This window comes from Electrophorus electricus, chromosome 4 (assembly GCF_013358815.1).
Source record: "Electrophorus electricus isolate fEleEle1 chromosome 4, fEleEle1.pri, whole genome shotgun sequence".
Lineage (NCBI taxonomy): Eukaryota > Metazoa > Chordata > Actinopteri > Gymnotiformes > Gymnotidae > Electrophorus > Electrophorus electricus.
This window is the reverse complement of record NC_049538.1, coordinates 21306853-21332298: the sequence shown is the minus strand read 5'-3', so window position 1 is coordinate 21332298 and position 25446 is coordinate 21306853. Positions and strand designations below refer to the sequence as shown.

The following is a 25446-nucleotide window of genomic DNA, read 5'->3' as shown; positions in this document are numbered from 1 at the left end:
GGGACAACACTTTCACAAGACTGTATGTTTGTGTTTAATCTGTGATTGGGAAACTGGCATATGAAAGACAGTGCCTGAATAAAACCATTTTATTTTACATTTAGAGTAGATTAAAATGTTTTTTTAAACTTCCAAAAGAGCATGATTTCATGCTTACAAAATAAACTGCAATGTACTACTACTACTACTACTACTACAGGAAAGAAATATCCAAAAGCTATTTTAAACTCCTTGCCCTAAAACCATTTAAGATACTATGGAATACCATGAAAAAATACAGTAAGAAAAAGGTTGTTATTGATTTATTGCAGAAGCTGATTAGTTAATTTTTAGTTAAAAACCAGACCTTTTGCTTGACCAAAACAAATCTTTATTGTTGGGGGAGTTTTAGTGGCTATCCAGAGCATTAAATTGGTAGTGGTGCAAGGTTGGATACACTGTCAGGTTGAATAAAATTTTCTATACTGGCAAAGATTCACTGTTATAAAACAGATTGGTCTGATGCGAAGATGTTACATACACACACCTATGGCCACCTCACAATGACTGGATTCTGTATTCATGTCATCTTTCTTTGAAGAAGCCAATTTTTGCTATTGTGTTGCTTAGCAAACGTTGTTAGCAGACTATATTGCCAGGCAAATAAATTCAGTTTATTCTAAATATTGTTAATAATAGTTATATAATTTATAGCACTGACATTCAAGCAATTGAACATGAGAGGGTGCGTCTAATCGCAAACAAAAATCATGCCTACGATTTGGTTGCAGGAACGAGCCAAAGGCCTAATTCTAATGAATTAGCAAGCTTACTAGGCAAGCAATAAACCTGATTAATAAAATACTTCATACTGCAAACAGGAAAAACAAGATACAAAGCTTTTTTGTGCATAATAACCCTAATATAGAAAATTATTTTAATGTTATCAATTTTTTTTTTTAAATCAGGACACATTTCTACTGCTATAATCATCATCATCAACATACACAATAGAACAGAGGTACAGAATTCCACTGCTGACTACCACACCATCAACACCAGTCACAGGTGTGGGCTAGGATACTGCCAGACAGCCCAAACCTAGACAGGAGCAACTGAAGATAAAGGGCCTTGCTCAGAGGCCCAACATTTGCAGCCCGGCAGCGGCGGGGCTCGAACCAATAACCTCCAAATCTCAAGTCAAGTACCCTAAACACCGAGCCACCACTGCCCTCTACTGCTATAATGGTTCTATTCAATTATAAAAGTAGCATTCCATATTAAATGTTTTCCATAAAGATGTGACAGTGAAAATTCTGACCAAATCTGTGTTACCTGAATGAGAGGAGGTTGCTGTCACTGAGTTAGCAGGAAGAGTAGTTCGCATACCTGTTTACTCTGGCTGTGGTGGGAGGAGGTTTCAAGGATGTTAATCGAGTAACTCCTGGTCACTGCCATCCCTGTAGATGCCCTCCTGGGCTGAGCATTTACCACACTCCCAAATGGGTCTTTCTCCTGTGCTTGAGGACTGCTTCTGCCAGCAACCTCAGTCTCATCTCGTAGCACTGCATCCCAGGGGTCCCCTGCATGGGCAGACTCCTCCATTACAGTCCCACCCATTGCACTTGATGCACCTTCCACCTCCACTCTACGCTTGCTGAGAGGGTCCAAATCCAGCCAGTCAAAGCGGCTCATGCTTGGGGGCTCAGGGAGCTGGGGCACAGGCTCCAGGGACTTGACGCTGACAGACTCTGAATCCATACTGGAAGACCTGCCATTCCTCAGGTATTCTGAAGTGCTGGCAATCTTGTCAAAAAGCTTAGCCATTTCGGGGGTCACCACCGGCTGCTGGAAGACCAGAGGACCAGCAGTCTGGATAGGTGTAAATGGGAGGAAGGGGGTCTGATGGGTATGGAGGGGAACAAAAGATGGCATAGCCGGGGAAATGCCATTCTGGAATGAACAGGGAGGTTTGGAATAGGGCATTGAAGGAAATACAGAGTGCTGCTGATGTGTTGGGGTAGGCAAACCAGAACCTGAAGGGGTGGAGAGCGTAGGTGTCCAGAGAAACGGAGTTGAACTGAACGCGTGTACCCCTGGGTACGATGCACTAAGGTTGAAGCCTAATAGAGTCGAGGGCCTGCTCATTTTGTTGGTGCCAAAGTTGTCATCCAGAAGCAGTTTCTCTAGTTCCTCTTTAGTCAGCTTCTCTACATCAATGTCTGCAAATGTGTCTTTCTCTGCCTTCTTCTTGGCCTCTGATTCAGGGAAGACGATAAGGTCTTTCTCTAGCTGGCTGGTGGAGGCTACTCCTGCATTAGCATGTGCTGTTGTGGAGGAAACGGGGGCTAGATGTGTGGGTCTCTTTTCACGCTGCAATTTAGCCAAAGCCTCTTCCTCCATACGCAAAGCCTCCTCTTTGCCCACTGCTCCCTTGGGTCGAGCCACTAGTGGAGAGGCTGGCCTATCCAGCTTATACCCACTGCCACTGGATATCTGAGCCATGGTGTCAGCTTGGACTTGCCATGTACATGGAGGACTACCAACAGTGACACAGGTGGGTTCTAGCAGGAGCTTGTATCTACCACTGGAGTGAGGGAGAAGAAAAGAAGGGGAGAAAGAGAGATAAAATTACTTAACACCAGTTATTCAAATGTCAACAATTGGTGCATACCAAAAATAGTATTTTTAGTGGCAACTGAGATGCAGTACTGAGGTTCTGCATCACCAAACCTAGTCAACAAGGCTCTAGTGGCCTATGAATAAAACATACCATAGCTATATCACAGATGGATATGCAGACTCATACTTACTGCACTGCTAAGTTATTGGACAATATATTAAATAAATATCTTAAATATTAAATAGTCACCAGTTAAAGGTGCCAGTGACAAATGCAGGATTCAGGATTTCTTAGATAAAATGAATTTGGCAACATTTCACTGGAGTGAAACTGGAGAAATGTTATGACAACAAGCAGCTCCCAACCAGTAGAATGCATAAGGCCTAACTGAGCTTAAGGTGGCTGCAAGACTAAGGTTTTCCAGCATTGCTGCATCTTCCCACCATCAATAGCTTAACCCCAGCTACACATTAGATTGTAAATTTCAAATTTCAATCCTATTTATAGGGCATATGTGGAGATAGTCATGAATGAAGAAAAAACAAACAAACAAACAAAAAAAAGATGATAAAGCTAAGCGATAATGTCATTTTAACACCCTTTGCATACCATTTTAATATACCATTTGCAGGATAAATTACATTACCATTTGGGATAAACCATATTATGTCAAATGTTCCCAATTAGATAATGCAGACTCATCTCATCAGAAATCAATACATGCAAGATTGAAGTGTTTCATACAATAGAGTCATGTATGAGGCCAAGGAAAAAAACTTACAGTACACAATACTGTCTATTATTGAGCCAAAGCTACTGACTGATGACCAATCATGTAGGAAATTTAAGTGTCTGTATTAGAAAGAGGCAGTGATTATTGTGTAAGAATTCTGGTCATTGCTATGTTTCAGGAAGCCATCTTAACCCAAAGGGAAATATCTGGTACAACATTCTATGTATGCATTAGCATATAACACACTATCAAAATCATATAAAGCCTTGATGATTCTGTCCCAATCCAACATCACCCTAGTGTCACTGTGGATGAACTAGTTGTGTCATATAGGCCTAGTTTGGTAATTCCACATAAAATGTGGACCAGACTATGCCATATTGACAAACTTGAGTTCACAGTAGAAGAATGAATGTGTTGCTAGAAAGAAACAGCAAAGGTTATTGCCTCTTTACCACATAAAGCAACTTAAAAAGCTATTACAAAGCTGTTCAAAGTACACAAGTCATCTTTATGATGAGAATGAATAACCCATGTCATGCGTATGGCTTTCAAAAAAAGGTTAATGCTGCACCTGTCCTTTATTGCACTGAGCTTAGAAATTGAGTTTTCTACTGCTTCAGCCAAACAAACAAAACAGTGTACTTCCCAAAACCAAGCAAAGCCATCCAAGAAGCACAGTATGCTGCTGCAGTGCCCAAGACAAGGAGCCAGTAGGGCAGAAGATGAACATCCTCTAGACCACAGGCTGCATTTGAAAGAACACAATAACAATACATTAAAAGGGGGAGAACTGATTTTTTATGTACTTGGAAAGTTTCATTCCAATTCAACATAAGCTTGTGGATGAATTAGACCAATACTGCCTGACCTGATTTAAAATGATATAAAATAACCCTAAACCAACAACAAGCCAAAAAACACATTTATGAGAATTTTGTTCTATCAAATTAGTAACCATGAGCCTGATGGTTGTGGGCTGGGGAAAAAGTAACCCTACAACTGTCCAAGGGTGTGAACACTCATACTGCATCCCTATAATCCCACACCACAGAGCCAAAAATAAATAAATAAAAACGTCCTGCAGCAAACTTAATCCAGATACCAAGTTGCCCTCAGTTTAGCTTTCAATTTTATTTCAATAAAGGTAAATTGATAAATTCCTATGCACAATGTGCATTCCAAGCAATGGGCAGATAAATGCACATTAAAAAGGTCCTCCTTTTGCCTGATGGTCATGAGCAATGAGCTGCTTGATTCTGCTAGAACCTGTGACCACAGCGACCCAACAATTTTTTTATAACCTATATAACAAACTGAGCACCAACATTGTTTTCAGGCCAGCTTCCCAGAAACTGGGATTCAACTGAGCCGACACATGTACCAGGCTCTGTTCCAAAACCCGCATGCAAAGTATGCCAGAGACCAGCTCCTCCTATATTCAGATCCTTGAATCAGCACTTTAACAGATAGCTTAAACACACAAATAATGTTTACTTTTTAAAATGTGATTATTATTTGCATAAAATATATTGATAATTCTGAAACAATTAGATTAATACATTAAAACATTTAATTTTACATTCTTATAACAAACACGATGCTGTTCTTTGAACTTTCAAATGTAACCATCCTTTTAAAAAAGTGACGCATAAATATTTCTGATTTTTTAAAATCAAAAGCAGTACAAGAAAGCCTTTCGCTGTAGTTACGTTCACCTGCATATCGTCATCCATGTGCTCGCTAGGATAGCTTACCAAGTAGCTACCGAATTAAGCAAAAATATATAATTCACAAGCGAAATCTACTCAGTTACATGAAGAACAAGACAGACTACAAATCATATATACGTAGATTAACGTGGTGTTATAATATATTGAGCTATAAAATAAAACTGAAAGAACAAAAACAACCAAACACTCACTAGCTTATTTAGCAGGAAAGCTTTTAGGAACCAATTTTACCCACCAAGCAAATAAGATATTACATAGCTAACGCTAGCTTAGCTAACTAAAATGAACAGGTAAAAATGCTAATCAGGGCCAGGGTCATTTTAGACGTAAACATTTAATAAAATGATAGCCGGCAATAAATGTTTCACATTTATAATTATTTGGGCTAGTTTAAGACAACAGACAAATGTAAAAATAATAAATTCCTAGAAAATAAAGTTCCAGACAAACTTTACGCGATATTTGTGCAATGTTTGGGAACGCTAACGTTACACCTCAACTCGCCGACCAAGAAATAACACGACAAGCAAACCGAAACTAAATATACTTAGAAAAAAAGCCTGAAACTTACGATGACCAAGCAAACAGAAGTGAACACACACCTTTCTTTGACAATAATATCAGTGAATAATTAGCAAATCCCACCTTCAAACTATTCGAGCTTTCAAGCTGGACATCTGCCTACGGCTGGAAAATTTGCTCGTACATCTAGCCGTTGACACAACGTCAGTTCCTGTTCGCGTGGGCTGTCTACTTTAACCATGCAACAGCGACTTCACGCGACACAATAATATCGGCGTTTAATAATTGTAGCCAGGATTTAAGATTAATGGATTCATCTTCAGTCACTTTAGGCTCATGTTTAGAACGAATAATTGTTAGTTTATTGTTAGAATGATCTTGTCGGTATTTGAAAGGCATCGAAAACATTAAGGTTCTTGGTGAATTACGTCTTCCAGGGACTTGAAGTGATATATAATTTGCAACTCTGTTGCAAAAGAAGGCCAGCAGAGACTGTGCATCCTGTGGCAGATGAAAGGTTGTCTGTATCAAAAGCTACTCGTTCAGTTACACGCAGATTTCCTAATATATGTCATCACCACCTACATAATAGTCTATGGTGGCTCTGCTACCAAGCACGACATACACAAGTTACGTTGAGCTGTCAGTCCTGCAGAACAACTCAGTGTAGTTAATTTGCCCACTATTCTTATTTTGTTGAAGTCTAGAACCAGACACCAGAGAAAATCATTTCAGTGCAGTTTATTTAAATTCCATTCCCCAGGCAGACGCATCAGTCAAATGAGAGCCAAAACAACAATGCATGTGGCACTGTCATGTTACACTGCTGTTTAAATACTGTAGGTCTATAAAGCTATTTATTGTCTGGCTGCTGAGATTTATGTCAGTATATATGCATATACTGCATCGTCTGTCTGATTGTGAACGTATCTGTATGACAGTATAAACAAATATCCTGATGTCGATGCGGCAGCACAAAGTAAACTGTGAGCTACTGGTCTTTTTGTTTGTTTGTTTGTTTGCTTGCTTGCTTGCTTGTTTTATTTAACACAAAAGTACGGGTCTGCCTACCATATCTTACTTAACCAGGAGACGGGCTATGTTCGTGCATGGATACCGTTAGCCTGTGCAGTACTGTAGTAAAGTCATCAAGCCAATCGAAGAAAAGTGCTCCAGGCCAACAGGGGGCAGTACAGTTCGGTAACGTAATATCAACCAGAACCGAAGTAGACCTGTATGGGTGTTCATTGATCAAAATCAAGATGCTAGTTAGCTAATCTTATTTTTGTGCATGTGTTGCTACTGAATGGTCCTTTAACAATTGTTAAGTTATTTATTGTAAATTGTATTAAATGTTTTTTTAAATCTCGAAATTGTGTGACAGTAACAAAGTTTTCCATTTGTAAAAGTTATATTCGTACATCCCGATAGTTGGAAACGATCCGAAACTTTTCAACTGGAGTTTTGTAGCTAGCTAATATGGCGTAGTTCAGTTGGTCTAATCAGCTGTTTAGCCATGTTTGGAGCATAACCTGGCTATAGCAATTACAGATGCATGCAAGATTACCTTTTGTTAAATGTGTACGTACAGCTTGTCATTCAGTTTGTCATTCTCTTACTTTATGCTGCTGTTTACGCATACTTAAGTAATTTGTAGACTGCCATCAGTGGTCTGTGGGAAATCTTGTTTGTTTTCCTTTGGTAGATTACGAATATGAAATCAGAAATCGCAATTCTATTCCTTGCGTTGTGCTGCGCATCAGGAGACACCGGCCACAAAACGGTCGAGGCGGACCGCTACCCAGGGCACGAACATAACGCAAATGCTTTTCTTGGCTCTGAGGTAGGAATAGACAATGTATCTCGGACCTTTTGTGGAATGTTTAGGAATGTTTTATTCTGTACTCAGTGCGTCTATGCTTTAGCTGCATTTGAAAAGCGCTGCATAAACAACACCAACAAACCTACATTTAAAACCATCCAATTGACAACTGTATTTCGAAAGGTTACTAACAAAAGCTGTATACAGTCTATTGGAAATTATTTGAAGAATGGAAAAGCACAGAATTTTATTTGTATCATTTCAAGGTCTACATAAGTATGGGAAAAGGGATAACAGCCATGATTATGGATGTTGTAATTCTATGTACAACAATAAAACACATTTTAATAAATTTAGAATTGGGCTATATCGGCAAAATGGTAGAAATTAGCCTGGATTCAATTAGTTGCAGCCAGCCACTGCTTTCATTTGAAAAAGCCTGCATCTTCAGTCTGTTCTAACTGAAAGAGAGCGATAAGTAACAATATATGCATTCTAGAGCTTTCTAGCTTCTGTTACAACCCAAAGCACTAAAGACTGGGTGAACTTCAATCAGATTATTCATGAAACAGGGCATCATAGGGAGGCACAACATACACAAGGTACAAGCATAGTCAAGCTGCTGATTTCCAGGTACAGTGGTATCAAGAATGCATGGATTATGGAACATATATGGTGATATTGACCTGATTTATATGAATAAATAAAATTTAGATAGTTTTCGGTATTTGTAGGTTTCATTAACACTCGATATCTCATTGTTTAGGATAAGGATGAAATAAAGAAACTGAGTCCAACTGAGCAGAGGAATAAAATGGTGGAGATAGTTAAGAGAATTGACACTGACTCAGACAAATACCTGACTACAGGTGAGAAAAAATCAAATTGATTGTGATGTGAAATTCATTCAATTTTTAGGGGAAGAGCAAGATATAGAGATTTCAAGAAACTACAAAAAGATCATCTCTAGTGTGTGATAAAGTTCTCTTTCAAAATGCTACAGTCCATTTTTTGTTGCTTTGGCAGAAGAGATCACTTTATGGATACAGAAGGTGTACAGAAGCTATGCAATGGACGATGCAAAGGAACGTTTCCCAGGGTTTGACACAAACGGTGATGGTCTGGTGTCTTGGGATGAATACAACATGGTGATACATGGCCACACTATTGAAGTGGATGAAAAGGCTGTTCTTGAGGACCCAGAAGAAGAATCTCTCAGATTTGTATTTGAGCACTGAATTATTTGATAATTTTCTGATTTTAATTTTCTGATTTTAATTATTTGATGGTTATATTATTTCAACTAACTCTATTCACAGCTTCATTTGAAAGAAAAAAGGCGATTTGACTTTGCTGATGTGGATGGAAACCGAGGCTTGAATCTGCCAGAGTTTCTTGCATTTACACATCCATCCGAAGTAGACCACATGGCTGTAAGTTACTGACACTGCACTGCGTTATAGTGCATTTGCTGCTTCTACTGATCTGAATGATGTATGGTGTTATGTAATTTGCATGGCATCGTTGTTTGTCTCATGCTCAAACATTTGGTTGTGCGCTATTTTCACCTCAGGACTTTACAATTGAAGATGTGTTAAGTGAGTACGATTTGGACAAAGATGCATTTATCAGTCTGAGTGAATTCATTGGAGATCTCCGAGCAAATGGTAAAGGCTAAGCTCCATGAAGAAGCCTTTTTTAGTCTTTTTGCAATGTAATAAAGGATTTAATACTCAGTACTCGTCATGAATAAATAAAAGTATTCATTTTTATTAAACTGAAGTTAGTTCATAGCAGTGCTTTAGCAGCTACTGTCTGTCAGTGTCTGGAAATGGTGAGCTTGCATGGATTTATTTGTCTTGGTTCAAAGAAGGTGATGAGCCCTCACAGTGGGAAATTGAGGAGACGGTTCGCTTTAAAGACCTTTATGACCAGGACAAGGATGGCAAACTGAATCGGGATGAGCAATTGCGGTGGGTTGCTCCCAACAGCTATGGCTCAGCACGAGAAGAGGTCAGTATACAACACCCAAGCCATCAATAATCAAACCTTTTTTGGTTTATTACCAAACACTCCTAATAGATAGGCTATGCTTCCATTCTCCTTTGATAAATAGGCTGTTCATCTAATCAAAGAAATGGATCAGGATGGGGATGCAAAGCTCTCAGAAATGGAGGTTTTGAAGAACCAGGACATTTTTATGAACAGCGAAGTGACAGACTATGGCAGACAACTTCATGTGTCACATGATGAGTTATAATATTTTTTGTCATCGTCACAATTACAATTATTTTTACATGAGAGAAATGTTCATTTGTGAAAATCTTTATAAAACCTGAACTATATTTAGACGTACTAGAAGTATTGTACTGCACTAAATGTTTGAAAGGTATTTCAAGGGGTTATATTACTGTGTCAGGTATGAGGGTTGTATATGGTAACTGTATTTTTCTCCTTAAAGTAATCTATTTGACTCTGAACAGCATGGCAGGTGTGACACTTATCGGCTTTCTATGCCACACTGCACTTCACACCTCTAGATGCTGACAGCTAGCACATAACCTTTAAAAGTTAATCATACCATGACTGCTGATGAATTTCTCAGCAACACAGGCCTAATCCATACTAACATGGGTAAATTGGCACATGCCACACACGTGTTCATCCATTTTGCATTCATCCACAATAAAATAACATGTTCCTCCAAAGAAAGCATATGGTTTCAAATCTGGTCTCAGAAGTGGGTAATTCTGAAAATGCAGCTTTGGTGGTGGTGTTGTGGGTGGGTGAAAAGGAAAAAATGGACTGAAAACACAAAAACTGTTTTTCAATTACCCACAGTTAGTGTGGACTAAACCTCAGTTGTACTGATACAGCCGAACATTTTTTTTGTTTGAACGTGGGAACAAACAAACAAACAAATAGTAAAACATAAAAAAAAAAAAAATGGAGTTGTCCAAGTTTGTTAATTTTAATTTTGTAAAGCATCCCTTCTGTAACATTAATACTTTAATACCTGATATCAAATATAATAATTTCTGTCTATTTTTTTCATCAACAAGCTCTGATGATTGAAGTTAACTGACATGAATAACCTTATCATATTTTTTGTTAACAAACATTATCAACTATACATTTCTACATCCTAAGAAGAAACTCAAGATAAATCTTAAAACTGCAAAAATGTAGCTGTATCTGCACAATAACTATTACTTTGATGATGTAGATGTAATTAACAGAAGTAGTTCTAGTCTTCTACTTCATAAATTGTTCCATGCACAACCCCATATTTCAGTTTCTTGTGGTGCACCATGCACCACAAAACATGGTTCCCCTTTCACAGTTTTCACAGTAAAATATTCTCATAATATTTTTTGTCAACCTTTTTGTTACCCAGTCTATAAAGATTTAGACGGGTCACTTCTCACCACTACTGCTTACACTAAGCAGTAGTGGTGAGAAGTGACCCATCTAAATCTTCATCAGTGGTTATGAGGGGTTTAATGTTTTTAAAAGCCTTGTTTTTATATTTGGTTGCCAGATTATCTTCTGTTATACTCACTAAAATATAAGTGTAAACTATGATTAGTATTGTTGTTTTACATCTTGGGTCATCCAAAAACAAGAAAATGCATAAAATAGACATACTGTGTTTTGTTTTGGGTAGCAATGTTGATGTAGGGTGCAGTATTCTAGGGCTAAAGTATGAAATTCATTAAAAATAATCACCACAATCATGGATGGCTTCCCAGATCATGACAACCATCTGCAGAGTGGAAAGCCTGCATGAAGACCCCACATGCTGCTGGTCTTTACCACTGGAATGGATTTGAATGATTTCACGAATCCTTGAAATGGGGAGGTGCATGTCTCAAAAACCCCTACAATGGTCTATTTCACAGCCTTACATTCATTTACATAAGCCTGGTGTAGGTGCTTCCATTTGGTATAATTTACTGTAATAGACATATTTTACTTTGTGCAGGTTGTGTTGAAGGAAATATCAGTACTTGATGTTGATGGTCTTCTTTTAACTTTATACTTTGGTGAATGCTTGTATAAAAAAAATGAGTGATAAATCATTTATAAAGTCAAAACAGTCAAAGCATTGTGTAACTACCAGGGTGGTGTGAAGAATGGGCTGTAGTGTGGTTTATGGTTGCAGAGGTGTCTGGCAGTTATTTTAAATATCCGAATTACACACAAACTGTGCTATTACCCTGCGTTTTCAGTGCAATTCACTGATACTTAATAAGTTCTAAAAGCCCCACTATTTCAGTCTTGCCCTATCCACAATTCAAAGGTTGAGTGAATCAAGCTGTTATCTTTCCACTACCCTTTCTGTGGTTAGTGACATCATAGAAAAGTTCTTCCTTATTTCAGTCCACAATGCATCACAAATGAAGTGCTGTGAAGTTTCTGGTTTGCTTTGTGTATTTTCCGATGCCTTTTATTACGGAATTTGTACTATAATATTTTTCAGTTAATGCAGAACTGTTTGCAGGGTTTATATTCCTGTTAGTGTTGGTGGAAAAAACCCCTACAAAAATATCCTGAAATTTGGACGAGATGACACAGTTGCAATTCAAAAATGCTTTCTGGGTAAGTGAGCTGGTGTCGTCCTTGCTGCACATCTGTGTGACTTTCAATCTGCATTCATAAAGCTTTATTTATTGATAAGATTTTTTTTTTTTTGGCAGCAACCCACAATAACTACTTTACATTCATCTGATTACATAACTGAGTTTTGATAATTGTTTTGGATACCTTTTATGAGGGACTCTAAGCTACTTTTAACGCATTTCAGCAAGTTCAAATATCTTCACTATACTATTCTCAAGCAGATTGGGGGTTTTGTAACCTAAATGTTTCCTCTGATGTCCATTATTAATTTCAACACTATCAAATGAAACACTCATAAACAGGTAATCCTTTTTATCTGCATAGAAATAGTAATGAAAAGGTGATGGAAAATAATGCTTCACCTTAAATTGCATTTAAGAGTGGCGGGATTCTGATGACATTGTTGGAAGTAGAAAGCACTGATGTTATGTATTGATGATGATGTGGTGAACTGTTGTGCTATCACTGTGATTAAAAAATGGTTTTAAATGCATGACCTAGTTCAGTTGTCAGAGCAGCAATCTTCAGGTCAATATAGAGAGCTTCTTGGTTGATTTGCATCATAGGTCCTGCTTCACAAACATGTTTCAATCGATGTATGAGAGGATGGTCTGTGGTAAAAGCCCACTGTTAGATTTAAAATGAGGACAGCAAGAGGCATACAAAAGCACAGAATCAAACACAGTTATGTGAAAAATTGATGAGATTCAGACATCGTATGACAAGATTAATTGTCTAGTCCACATTTGGAAAAGTATATTTTCCTGTTGACTCCAGTATGAGTAATTCAGCTAAATTCCATAATTGTAAATAAATAACCTCATAACACATGAAGTATAGAAAAAGTAATATTGTGATTTAGAACAATATAATTGTGATAATCAGGATTTAATGATATAATTGTATATTATATCCTCTGGACATGAATTTCCTGCTAAGTGCAAGATTCCCATACAGTTACATGTTCTAGAGATGGTTAGAGAAAACAATTTCTCTTTTGATGCTAGGGCACTGAATTCACCAGTAATGCTGGCTATGAAATCCTCACCCAAAGGCTTTATGATGGTCGGCGGGCTTGCAAGGACATGGAGGAACTTTTGAAAATGAGGTGATGATTCATTCATTCTTTTGACTTCCAAAACAAAATTCTATACCCAGTGGATAATTCTTGGTCAATGGTGGCTTCTGCTCAACCTAGGGCAGTAGCAGAAGAGAAGTATGGAAAGGAGTTGATCACTATTGCACGAAAGGCTGGAGGCCAAAGTGAACTAGGGTGAGTGTACAGAAAGTCAGATATAATTGATAATGCCATAAATAGATGTCCATTGTTTAGCAAGCTGATGTAAATTTAGGCCTGATAGTGTGCAAATAGAATATTTAGGTGAGCTATACCTGTTTATATAAGTAATACCTTTTTATCTCAATTCTTCCTATAGTACTTTAAGAGCATCATTTGACCAGCTGAAAGCACGTGAGTGGCAAAACAATATTTATTGTGATGGCATTCAACTTGGTTTTTATTCTTGAGCTAGCTTCTTCATGGTCATTGATACTGAATTATCATTCTTATTAGAAATCGAGAGCATTGGAAATTTGCACATACACCTCTCTGGGATGTTAAAAGAAGAAGTCAAGCGCATGGAGCAGTTCAGAGAGCGTCAGAAAGAGCAGCGAAAAAAGGTACTTATAATATCTCAGTATGCAGTATAAACTGTACTCAACCAAACAAATCTGCTGCACCTAAACCTTTTTTGCATTTGGAGGGTTGTTTCTCCACACTGAAGAGACTTCTCTATTACCAGCCTTATAAGACCACAGGATTTATTTTTAATTCTCCCCACCCCCCAGTAGTTCTTTCTAGAACAAACTTTGTTTTTAGAGTCCTAGTGTGTTAACATTAATCTAATATGGAAAAAAAAAAAGTAATTATTATTTTTCCAATACCTGTGCTCATAACTACCAATAACTTTAGAATACTAAAAGTTTTATTTGCTTTTTTAAAAACGTTTGTGGCAGTTTGAAGGAATTATGGAAAAAGTTCAGAAGTCCAAAGTATCTCTCTACAAGAAAACTATGGAGGTGAGTCAACATCTGTATGTCCTACACTGTTTTAGTAATTGTCGTGAAATCTGGGTTTACCCTGAAAAAAAAGATAAAAATATTGCCACTTCTAAAAAGGCTTGTTTTCCAATGGTCCCTATGTTTTACATGCAAAGATACATGCTTGTTGACTTTGGTTGTTATGAGCTCAAGGAAATGCTAGTTGAGCTGTGACAATGAGAGAATGAGCAAGCAACAGCACAGGAAGAGGAAGGTGCACTGTAGAGTGATTTAAATCGGGGTGCACAATTTCCATGCAACAGTAAAAATGTGCATGTATGCGGACAGTGGAGGGTGGCTCTTCAAAACTTCATCCAGGAAGTCGCACTTCTCTGCTTGATAAATATATCACACATGCACGCTTACAAACACACACTGTGTTTCACAATGTTAGGCTTCCTTAATTCTCAGGTCTTGTAATTTCCTCAGAATAGACTTCTATTGGGTGTCCTTATTCTTATGTACATTGCACCTCTTGCTTAATATTACTTATTAAAGTTTGGTTTCACAACCTCCTGGATTGTATTTTAATCCACATACTTAAAACACAGTTAGAGATCTTACACAACAATATCCATTAGCATATATCTACATAGCATTGCCCTAGTGCATGGAACAAACTGCTGTATATTGCATAAATTAGTTTTAATCTTTGAATTTTAAAAGAAGCATCTGAATAACACCAATTATGTACTACACTGCAAATGAGTAGGTACCTAGCTGTTTTTCAATGTGGTTTCTTTAAGCCAGAGACATAAGTGGCCCATTTAGCACTTAAGCTCTTTCCTTCTCACAGTCAAAAAGGTCCTATGAGCAGAGGTGCCGAGAAGCAGATGAAGCTGAGCAGGCTGCTGAAAAGATCAACAGTTCCACAGCCACTACCCCCAAACAGGCTGAAAAGGTCAAACACATTTACCTATAGGCTCTGCTATAATCCCTGTTTCTCTAGGGTGTGGCAGAAAGTTCTGAAATATAACCTCAAACATCTGCTAGTCAGGTCTATCTTGCAGCAGAAATCCCTGGAGTTTTTAAGTACAAACAAGCTTTGCATCATGTCCAACTTTGTCATATCCTGTGTAAAAAAAAAAAGATACTTTTCATAGTTTGCAGATGTCTGTTATGATGAGATGCAAAGGGTTGTTTTAAACCTAAATAGTCTGATAAAAAAAACAAACACACATTAAGAATAAATATTAAACATTAAGGAATGCTTTTTTTTTTTGCTGCCCTGCTTGCATTTGCTTTTTAAATCATATGCAAACATGTAGTAACATGTAGCCTGAAATATCTTTCATAATAACTACCCTGGGCCTTTCACAGATACAAACCAAGGCCAAGCAGTGCAGGGAAGCTGCAGGAGAGACAGGTGAGAACACATTATTGTTTGCACTCCAGCCAAATTGTAATACTTTCCTGAATTGTTGTAACACAAGAAAGATCTGAAAGAACACATTTCTAATCAATGGAACATCTCTTGTTATGCTGTAAACATAACAAACAGAGGAAGTAGAGGAAGTAATATCCAGCTAGAATCTCCATATATTACACTGACAAATGAGTTGCTAGAGTTCTTAGAAATGAACTAAATTCAGTGTAACTGGCTTTGATGTACACACCAATGCTTACACTCATGTCAAACATGATCTCTGTTGTTCAGAGAAACAGTACATGTCAAACATCGATCAGCTGGACAAGGTTCGACAGGAATGGGAGACTACACACGAGAGCACATGTGAGGTATTGTTAGACCATTTACACATTTGCATTCACCTGTCAGCTAACACCATTTAGGACAGCCAACACTATTTAGCATCACTAAACCACAAGGAGCACGACATACTTTTTTTTAGCTCCCTCAGTGGTTAAGCTAGTGGTTGACTAGTGATCAAAAAGTTGCCAATTCAAACTCCACCACTGCTTAGTTGCCACTGTTGGGCTCCTGAGCAAGGCCTCAATTGCTGAAGCCCTCAATTGCTGAAGTGGTACTCAGTCAAAAGTGTAAGTCGCTTTGGATAAAAGCGTCAGCTAAATGCCGTAAATGTAAATTAAATGTTTTGCCTATCAGATCATATTAATATTAGCTTTGCTATATCACCGTGCACTGTACATTGTTTAGTGAGCTACTTCAGTATGTGTAAATTTGCTATAATCTTCTCTGTTACAAATACTAATCTATCTCATGAATTGTCTGAAGAAAAAAAAAAGTTTAAAAATAATTTGACCTTGATTCACTGAATATTACATCTCTACCCTATTATACCACCACTAACCCAGGGAGACCACAGCAAATATCGCACCTGTGGCTTCAGGGACATTTGAGGCCTGAGGGCCATTTCTTGTCTGTCAGTTAAGCTCCTCAGCAAGTAAACTTGCTGACTTTTACAGGTCTTTCAACAGCAGGAGGGCGATCGTATCAACATTTTGAGAAATGCTATATGGGTCCATTGTAACCACTTCTCAATGCAGTGTGTCAAAGATGATGAGGTAGGTGCATTCTGTTTTAAACCTATCAAACCAAAATACTATATAAGATTTTGTGTAGATAAATATAAAGTGATCTTTATAGACCTGTATTTTTTTAGTGCTATGAGGAAGTGCGGACAGTACTGGAAGGATGTGACATCGCAACAGACATCAGCAGCTTCGTTGAGATGAAAAGGCTAGGAAATAGTCCACCTGGTTAGTGTCTTAGTAGTGGGCACTGACCTCTGCTTTCATCCAGTATACTACAGAATACAGTCCAGTCTGTGTGCCTCCATTCTATTTCAGATTCAAACGTTTTTAAGTTGGGCAAATGCTGTTAGTTCTATAACGTGTTTTTCTCCATCTGCTCCTCTAGCACCTATCATATTTGAATACTATTATGACCAAGAGCGCTCAGGAGAGAGCAATGGCACAGCCCGCTTTGCAGGAGGGGTGATGAAGAAGTATGTAATCCACTCATGACTTTGAGTCAATAACGTTTTGCTCCAAAATATACATAAGTGAACTCTCCTCAGATGTGTTTCATTAGATTCATGCACATCTATATTTAAAATAAAAAAATGTAGCCTGTTATGCTGGGTTGTTTTTAGGTTTTCGAGTCTCTTGCAAGGCAGTTGCTCCAGTGGTTCCAAAACCACCAATGACTCTTCACAATCATTAGCTCCTTCTGCAGGTATGTTATTTGTGAACATAATTTTGCCAATAAATGACAATGATAGAACATGAAGGGCTCTGTTTTCATGTCACTAATATAATGAATGATGTCTGTGCCCTCCTGTCACTACTCCATTACACTTACCATTTTTGCACGTAATGCTTCTGAATGCACCTGCATGAACATAACAGCTGTATTTTGGATGCTCCCTTATGATTTGACGTAGGATATTGCAACATAAAAATAGAGCTCGTGGTTAGACTTTCTACATCCTACTTACATAATCTGTTGCTACATTCAGGAAAGGTCATGAAAGATTCTGCTATTTTTATATAACAACTGAAGGGAATGTTTTACCTGTGGAAAGGGGGCAGTGATAGCTTAGTGGTTATGGTACTTGACTAGTAATCAGAAGGTTGCTAGTTCAAGCCTCTTAATAATTGAGGCCCTTAACCCGCAATTGCTCAAATAGTACTGAGTCATAATTGTAAGTCGCATTGGACAAAAGTGTCAGCTAAATGCTGTACATGTAATTTAATGATAGAAAAATCCACAAAATGTTAATGAAAGCTCATGAAGACCATTTAGCTGACACTTTTATCCAAATCAACTTTCAATCATAACTGAGTACAACGTGAGCAATTGAGGGTTAAGGGCCTTGGTAAGGGGCCCAACTTGGCAGTGGTAGGGCTTGAACCAACAACCTTCCGATTACAAGCCAAACACCTTAACCACTGAGTTATCACCGACCTCTTCAGGTTTTCACTCCTTATTTGTGGTGGATCCTGAGGATGCCGTTGGTCCACCACAAAGTTTTAACAGAACTCATGATGGTATATACAGGATTCCAATATATTCCAGTGTATTTTAATATAACATTAGAATTCATTTATGCCCCTTTTATGTCTAATTTATAACAGAATCAGATGGACTGTATGCCTCCATTCCTGTGTTTCCAAATAAAACTGACAGCCAGGGGGAGCAGTACCAGGCTCTGTATGACTACACTGCTCAGGTTGGTTGTAGTGTTGTGTGAGATCAGTTCTATAATTTCTTTCAAAATAGCTGTTAGAAAGGTATTTTTCAAAGGGTAGCTGGGCCTAAGTTATGAAGGGACATTTACCAAGAACTCCCAAAAACACATGCAGTGTGTATTTGTATGCTGTTTGAGATTCCTAATTTCAGGAACATTGGATCAGTATTCATTCATTTTAAACAAAAGACAGAAGGCTGAAACATGGACAAACTTACTCAAAGTTCAGACAACATTTTGTAATCCATAAAAAGCATTGAGTATAAAAAAACACTATTGTAGTACTAGTGACGAGTAGTGATTACTGCATGACATCAATTTAGTTTCTCTTTATTAATGACATAACAGAAGCAACAGATGTATTATATCTCTGGCAGATTTGCTGAAAATGTACAGTATATGAGCAAAGAAATGGCTGAATAAAATGTTTTGTGCCTCTCTACAGAATGCAGATGAGCTCTCCATCTCAGTGGGAGAGGTGCTACAGGTGGTGGAGCAGGGTGAAGACGGCTGGTGGACGGTGCAGAAGGACGGCCGGAGTGGCCTCGTTCCTGGTTCCTACCTGAGCCTCACCAAGACATGAAACAAATTCACCACAGAGCTAGACCTCAACAAGGTCCTGCATGGGCTGAAGCACCCTCTAGAGGTGATTAGAACTTGTATTCTTAGTGTGTTTGGATCAGCCTTGAACATTAGCCATGACAAATATCAGCATGAATAAATCTCTGTGGGATCTTATCCTAGACCCTAGACTCCTGTTGTAAGACCCTTTAATAAAACATGGTTGTTTGTAAGTAGATAATTGTACTTTTATTAATGGACATACATTATATTTATTTCCTGACCAAAAGAATGTATTTAAAATGGATAAAAGGTAAAAAATAAAATAAAATAAAGATCCAGATACATGCAGGTCATTATGTGTCCTGAACAACAATGTCATAGGATATTGTAATAATATTTGTAAATTGCATGCATATTTACCATTCTATGTTTAAAAACTGGTGAGGTTATTCTGGTAAGTTAGGTGAGTTTTACATGTTGTTGTTGACGAGGACGACCCACACTACAGTTTTGGGGAGCTGCAATGCAGGAAAATTATGACTATACAATGTATATGTCAGCATGAACATGTAATAGATAGGCAAGTCAGCAGTCATCACTTGGGCATTATTTAGGTCTGTTTGTAATAACACATGATATGAAATAAAATTATTTGTATCTTATACACATATATAGTCAAAGTTGTATACTCCATACAAAATGTTTTATTTACTTACCCCATGCCTACAGGATAGCATGTCATGTTTAAATCTTCCCAGGAATTTGATACAAGCATCGTCACACCCTCTGACCTCATCTATCAGCATTAAAAATTAAAGTATGATGCAGTCAAGCTTAATATATTTTAAAGTGAGCGCTGAAGTTACAGGTGCTTTCTATTGAATTCATCACCCTAAAACGCTTACCCTTTTACCAGACATGGGGACAGAGAAGCTCATATGCCATTATACTTTTATAGATGGGTATGGCCTAACAGTGTCCTATTACTGGCTTTTTTTTTTTTTTTTTTTAATCACAACCTTGTTCAGCCTGGAGATTTTCAGTCTGGAGTATTACTTTAGATAACCCACTGTATGCAAAACCACTGAGACTGTGAAATCTACACACACACTAGCACCAGTTTTAGCATTACTTTCATCTATGCAACCTTGTTCAGCCTAGAGTATTACTTTAGATAACCCACTATATGCAAACCACTGAGACTGTACATACACACAATGGCACCAGTTTTAGCATTACTTTCATCTATGCACTACCAGCCTTTTATTATAGCCAAATACTGAGTCCTTTAGTTATCGATGTCCTGAAATTCCACCTAAGTCAGACTTGGGCTTGGTAATTTTACATCACCCTTCCTGGGAAAGGCCTGACCTTTAACATGGTTCTTTGAAGCTCATTGCCTAGGCTTGCAGCCCTCACAAAAGCCCAACAACAATCATGTCTCTGGATGTCAAGCTGCTTTGTCTAGTTGTGAATCCCAGGGAGTTCCTGAAGAGGATGAGACCAGGGAAGAGCTGGCCTCCAACTCTGCTTCTAGGAGTACTGGTAAAGGGAATACTTCAACCAAAATACTAATTAATGAATGGAAGCTAAGACAAACATTAGCCATATTAACATATTTGCAAGCAGTCATTGATTTCCTAATTAAAGTATTAAGAGCTTACTAATGATGCACAGACTCTGCGTGTTTATTTTTTCAAGTGGAGAAGCATAATTTTGTGAAAAATACACGAATGTCTCCTTCTGATGTCAAAATTACGTTTAATTTTTTAATTCTTCCTCTTAACCTATTTACATTCCTTTCACGCTAATATCGTTCTACATCACTACATGATCTTCAAACCAACTTAAAGATCTACAAACTTGCCAGAATTCTAAACTCCACACAATAAGCAAGGCAGGAGAGAAAAGTAAATGTGATAAAATCATTTAGAACATTAGGTAGTGCATGAATTAAATTGCACAAACCGTTAGTTTTTGTGTAAAAAGAAGACTGAATTTACTGATTCTATTAGTTTACTCTGGTGAGATTGAGACCATTGTACTAGTTCACTGGAAGGCCAGTGGCCTGTCTTACACTGTTAGGGTTTCTGCTGATGGGCGGCATCATAGCTGAGACAGTGATAAGGGAACAAACCTCTTATACATAAGAGTATCCCTTTCCATTTATTCACAAGCACGAACTCAATGACACTTGGTAATAAAATATTCCATAGCCGTACACATAGTGCAAATAAACACATGAGGAAAGAATAAATTCCACATTCTCTTGTTCATACAATAATGCCATGTTTCATGTGAGCCAAAATGCTCAATCTTACACACACGATGCAAGAAAGAAAATTCGCATTAAGAAACAAAGAAAATGTTTGATCACAATTTCTCTATTTGGAGAGAACACATTTAAAATAAAACGTAACAATTTGTACAGAAACACACAAATAAATAAAAATCTATTAATTTTGCTTCACCCATCACCAGGGCACAGAGTGTGCAACCCTGCATAAGTTGTACAGCTGAAAGAGTATAAGCTCAGTGTGTCATTACACACTGACAGAACCCTGAGCCCTGTATGTGTGTGTGTGTGATCGTGTTCCCTTAGTAATTCCTCTTCATGCATATGTCCCTCCACTTATCAGAAGCTCATATGCAGGATCCCGGCCTCTACGGCATAACACAACACATGCACACAGCATCCCAAGCATCTAGACAGAAAACAGGGAAAACATGGGGTTTTATTTTTAGGCATCTTTTTATACATATAGAAAAACTGTTCTGTACTGCTGAGGACAGCCCAAGTGACCCCACCCTCACAAAAAACACACAGGCACCACCATGCTTGGTCAGCAAGGACGCAGAGCATCATGGCGGGAAAAAGCACCTAGAATTCTTTATGATAATTAAACTAACCAATGTCACAAAACAGCAGTATAAGTGACTTCTCCTGGAGATGGTGAGTTACCAACTTCTGTAAATAACTGATGTCAAGTTCATCTTTCCTCATAGCTTGGCCAAATACTGTCCTTCTGAAAGGTCTGTAAATATATAGTGTATTCTATCTTAGCCTGAAAACATGTAAAACCCCAAATAAATCTGTGACAGATAAGTTAAATGTCTTTAGCCATGACCTGATCTGGCTTTGTAAATACTCTATTTGTTCATTAAGAAATGTTTTGAAAAAATTGAAATAATGACTGAAAACAACCAAAATTACTTAAGCTTATATACTGCAACCTAACCCCACAGCCCAGGATACTGACCTGTTTCTTACCATGTTAATAATTTAGACTTGACCCGATCAATTTACATGGAGTAGAACTAATCCTCTAGAATCAATGAACATTATTCACAAACTCTGGACCACATTTAGGTGTGTGTCAATGTAACGGCTCTTTAATGACTCTGGGCTATAGTAGACACAAAATGACTCTCTTCTTGAGGTCAGAACTAAAATAATCAGTTCATGCTGACCATTAGATATTACACAAGGAAAGGGTAAAGAGATAAGTCTGATGTTTTTAAGTTAGAGTAATTGTATTTTTGCCCCAGACATCAAAACAGACTGACATCTCACCTGAATTGCAGCAAATGTCAGCGCAGCCCAAATGACATACATCATGATCTCCTTCAGTTTCTTCACAACCAGAGCTTCACAACCCTAATAATTCAGAATAAACAATTTCTCCAATAAATCTAGCTAATAATGAACATGAAATAATGAACACACACAAAACAACAAGAGAAAACAAACACACACACACACACACACACACACACACACACACACACACACACTCTCTTACCTCAGGGTAGAGGTCTCCTGGGTGGGTGAGGGCACCAGTACAGTTGCTCGCAGTGGGTTTGCAGCAGCTCAGGGGGACGCTGTTGTTCCGAGACTCGTTAAACCAGCGTGTGTTCCTCCAGTCAGAGTAGTTTGTGATTCCACAGCAATGGAGCTTAAACATTAACAGTACACAAACAAATTAATACATTAACAGCATCATGCCAAAGAATGTATGTATGTATGTATGTATCACAGCAGTTCTCTTTTCAGTGAAATGTAAACACCAAACAGTCTCACCTGCCTCTGCACATAGTCAATAGCACGGCTGGGGGCATCACTGTTTGTGCCATTGTATTCATTGTACACCTTCTGGATTGAATGATTGACCTCTTCTTCCACCTAGGAAATGATTGTCTTATGCATTACTACATTTTGCCCTCACACTGAGGCACTCCCAAATGCTCTGCTGTTTTCAACATAGCTTTAATCCCTTTTGTACAGAATAATTATGGATCAACAATGAGAGTATTACTAGTTTAATTTTGTTAACAATCATAATTAAGAATGTCATGAATAACAGACCTGTTGAGACATTCAGTTCACAAAAGATAGCACTGCAACTCCACCTTCAGAAAATAATGACTAGCTTTTGAGCATGACTAACCTTTGCTCTGTAAATATATCCGAGAACCACCACAACCACCTCAGTCACAAACACCAGCATAAGGATGATGACAAACTGGAAGGGAATGATTCAGGAAACAATTTCAACATCCTTTTAGCATTGCTAAAGGTAAGCTTGAGATACATGAACAGGTACGCTAAAACTGTGATTAAGTGCATGAACAAGTATGTGGACAGGGGAACATGGACAGAGCGTTTACTAACCGTGGCTAACCCACAGTGACTCTCCCGGATTGTGGCGCAACATCCAATCAGGCCAATGATGAAAAGGAGAGCGCCGACAGCGATGATGATCACAGCGGGGACCAAGGTGTACACATCCTCAAAGAAGTGATCATAGTCATCATACGTAATGAACACATAGGCACCGACATAGCACAGAATCCCAGCAGCAGCCTGTGGAGAGATGGCATGCGAGAGCCCCACACTAAAAATTAGATGCATGGTATGATTTATGGCTAAAGTTCTATGGTCATAGTATCAGCAGCTGTGTTATACCATCTCCCAATTATATCTTTTCAATAAAAGAAGCTGGGTTCAAAAGCTGCTAAGATATAGTTATTTCATCTTTTTTTCAGGGTAACTGGGTAACAAGCATAACATGCCTCAACTTAGCCTAAAAGGCAGTAGGATAAAAAATGTCCGTAGGATAAATACATTTAATTTTTTTAAAGTCACCAACGCACAGCGCCAACTCTCTACAACTATCAAAAAGTACTGAAAATTAATCATTATCTTTTACCCAAGACGTAACACACGTGAGACCTGTACATTCTCACTCAACAAAACTGATTATTTGGGATCCCACTGCTCATCTTCAAAAAGATGGGATTGCCAGTTGTCCTACTTTTTTTCATCCCTTTGAGTTACCCAGTTTGACCATGAATTTATTTGATTTTATTGCCAACTGAGAGAGCATGATCTCTTCTGTTGGTGGTCTGGATCAACTACGGTCTGAGAAAAATGAGTACACAAAGGAGTATCTAGGCATACTTTTTCCCCCTCGTCTAATTGTAGAAGTGGTAAGACTTAACTACATGAAATGTGCAGGCAAGTTTCTCGTAATACTAGCAAGCTACTCAAATACTCTTCTGATTATCTGATTAAAATAAAAATATAAAAATATTACATTGAATACAAATAAATCACAAATAAATGTATTCGAATCAGAGTGCGATTTAATTTGCCATATATAGAACCATATGCCATATGTATGTTAAGATGCAATAAAGGTGTGTCGTTATATAGTTAGCAGGCTTAGAGAAGACCTTAGCTAAGTAAAAAAGTATCTTCTGTATAATCTCACACAATTGCACCTGCATTAATCTGTTATACTCTGGTTTAAGGGTTAGTAAACAAAGACCATCTGAAAACCACCGGGGTTAAAATAACCTAGCACAACTAGGTTATTTTAGATAGCTAGCTATTCTAGCAAAGTTTTGACAACAGCCGACGATTCACTGGGTGCACGCAATAACGGATATTTCAACAGCATGTTAACGTTTTAGAAAAAAAATAATGCCGCAATCAGCTCTGTTTAGCTATTGTGTCACGGGATGTTAAGTACATTTAACTAGCTAACCATCTATTTGACTGATCCCAGCTAATGGTAGCTGTGAGGAAAAAAATGCTGCGTAGATGCTACCACTTTCGGTACATGCTAGCTAGCTAACCACCAAGCTGACGCATTCAAAATTTAGAGATCGATTTACCTTACCCAGAAAATAAGGTTGAGGAAGACCAGCACAGTCTTTGAAGAAGTAATACCGCACTGACCCATTATGAAATTATGGAACACAATTACGTGACTGTAGCCAATAATCTGGTTGCTATAAACTATAAAATGGCTGGCAATTCCCTGGCGTCCATGCCCTGGTATTCTTGTGTCTGATCCAGTCCTTCTCTGTACCAGCGCTACCAAAGCAGCAGCCTGCTGGATGAGGTCACGAGATACGTTGAGCCTGCTACTTTTTCTGAACATTACATAATGCTACATGGAGTCGCACTGTGATTTTAGCAGAGCTTGACCACTACGGCGTGTCAGTTATTCGCTAAACTAATCGTCCTTGCTAAAATAAGTAAGTACACAACAGTCAAAAAGATAAAT

At 38.1% G+C, this 25446-nt stretch overlaps 4 protein-coding genes and 1 long non-coding RNA gene across 6 annotated transcripts in view; 3 read left to right on the top strand and 2 right to left on the bottom strand.

Annotated features, from left to right (window-relative positions):
• The window catches only part of pik3c2a (phosphatidylinositol-4-phosphate 3-kinase, catalytic subunit type 2 alpha), a 34956-nt gene extending 29168 nt beyond the window's left edge, over positions 1–5788 (bottom strand). Inside the window, exons 1-2 of one of the 2 annotated variants that reach the window (XM_027008793.2) lie at positions 5714–5788; positions 1369–2566 (exon numbers count right to left, since the gene is read on the bottom strand). In XM_027008793.2, coding sequence (XP_026864594.2) covers positions 1369–2484 — 1116 coding nt within the window. In that variant the 5' untranslated portion in view covers positions 2485–2566; positions 5714–5788. Of the gene's footprint in view, positions 1–1368; positions 2567–5670 lie in introns of both variants that reach the window. The other variant, XM_027008794.2, reaches the window with a different exon arrangement.
• A 1034-nt stretch (positions 5789–6822) lies between these two features.
• rcn2 (reticulocalbin 2) lies at positions 6823–12528 on the top strand. Its single transcript, XM_027008766.2, has 8 exons — positions 6823–7171; positions 7296–7433; positions 8179–8281; positions 8439–8635; positions 8732–8845; positions 8986–9079; positions 9283–9425; positions 9529–12528. The coding sequence occupies exons 1-8, from the start codon at positions 7142–7144 to the stop codon at positions 9670–9672; spliced, it is 963 nt and encodes a 320-aa protein (XP_026864567.2). The 5' UTR covers positions 6823–7141; the 3' UTR covers positions 9673–12528.
• Positions 11926–21426, top strand: pstpip1a (proline-serine-threonine phosphatase interacting protein 1a). The gene is made up of 15 exons (XM_027008764.2): positions 11926–12014; positions 13043–13143; positions 13234–13308; positions 13472–13506; positions 13609–13715; positions 14052–14114; positions 14932–15036; positions 15456–15501; positions 15793–15872; positions 16521–16619; positions 16718–16814; positions 16975–17062; positions 17210–17292; positions 18195–18289; positions 18753–21426. The coding sequence occupies exons 1-15, from the start codon at positions 11982–11984 to the stop codon at positions 18888–18890; spliced, it is 1245 nt and encodes a 414-aa protein (XP_026864565.2). The 5' UTR covers positions 11926–11981; the 3' UTR covers positions 18891–21426.
• Positions 20616–25274, bottom strand: tspan3a (tetraspanin 3a). Its single transcript, XM_027008765.2, has 7 exons — positions 25057–25274; positions 23544–23735; positions 23320–23394; positions 22953–23054; positions 22675–22827; positions 22446–22529; positions 20616–21576 (listed from the first exon to the last, which is right to left on the bottom strand). The coding sequence occupies exons 1-7, from the start codon at positions 25117–25119 to the stop codon at positions 21484–21486; spliced, it is 762 nt and encodes a 253-aa protein (XP_026864566.1). The 5' UTR covers positions 25120–25274; the 3' UTR covers positions 20616–21483.
• Positions 23365–23694, top strand: LOC113576595. Its single transcript, XR_003410534.1, has 2 exons — positions 23365–23448; positions 23560–23694. It is a non-coding gene; the product is annotated as an uncharacterized LOC113576595 (long non-coding RNA).
• Positions 25275–25446: the final 172 nt, after the last annotated feature.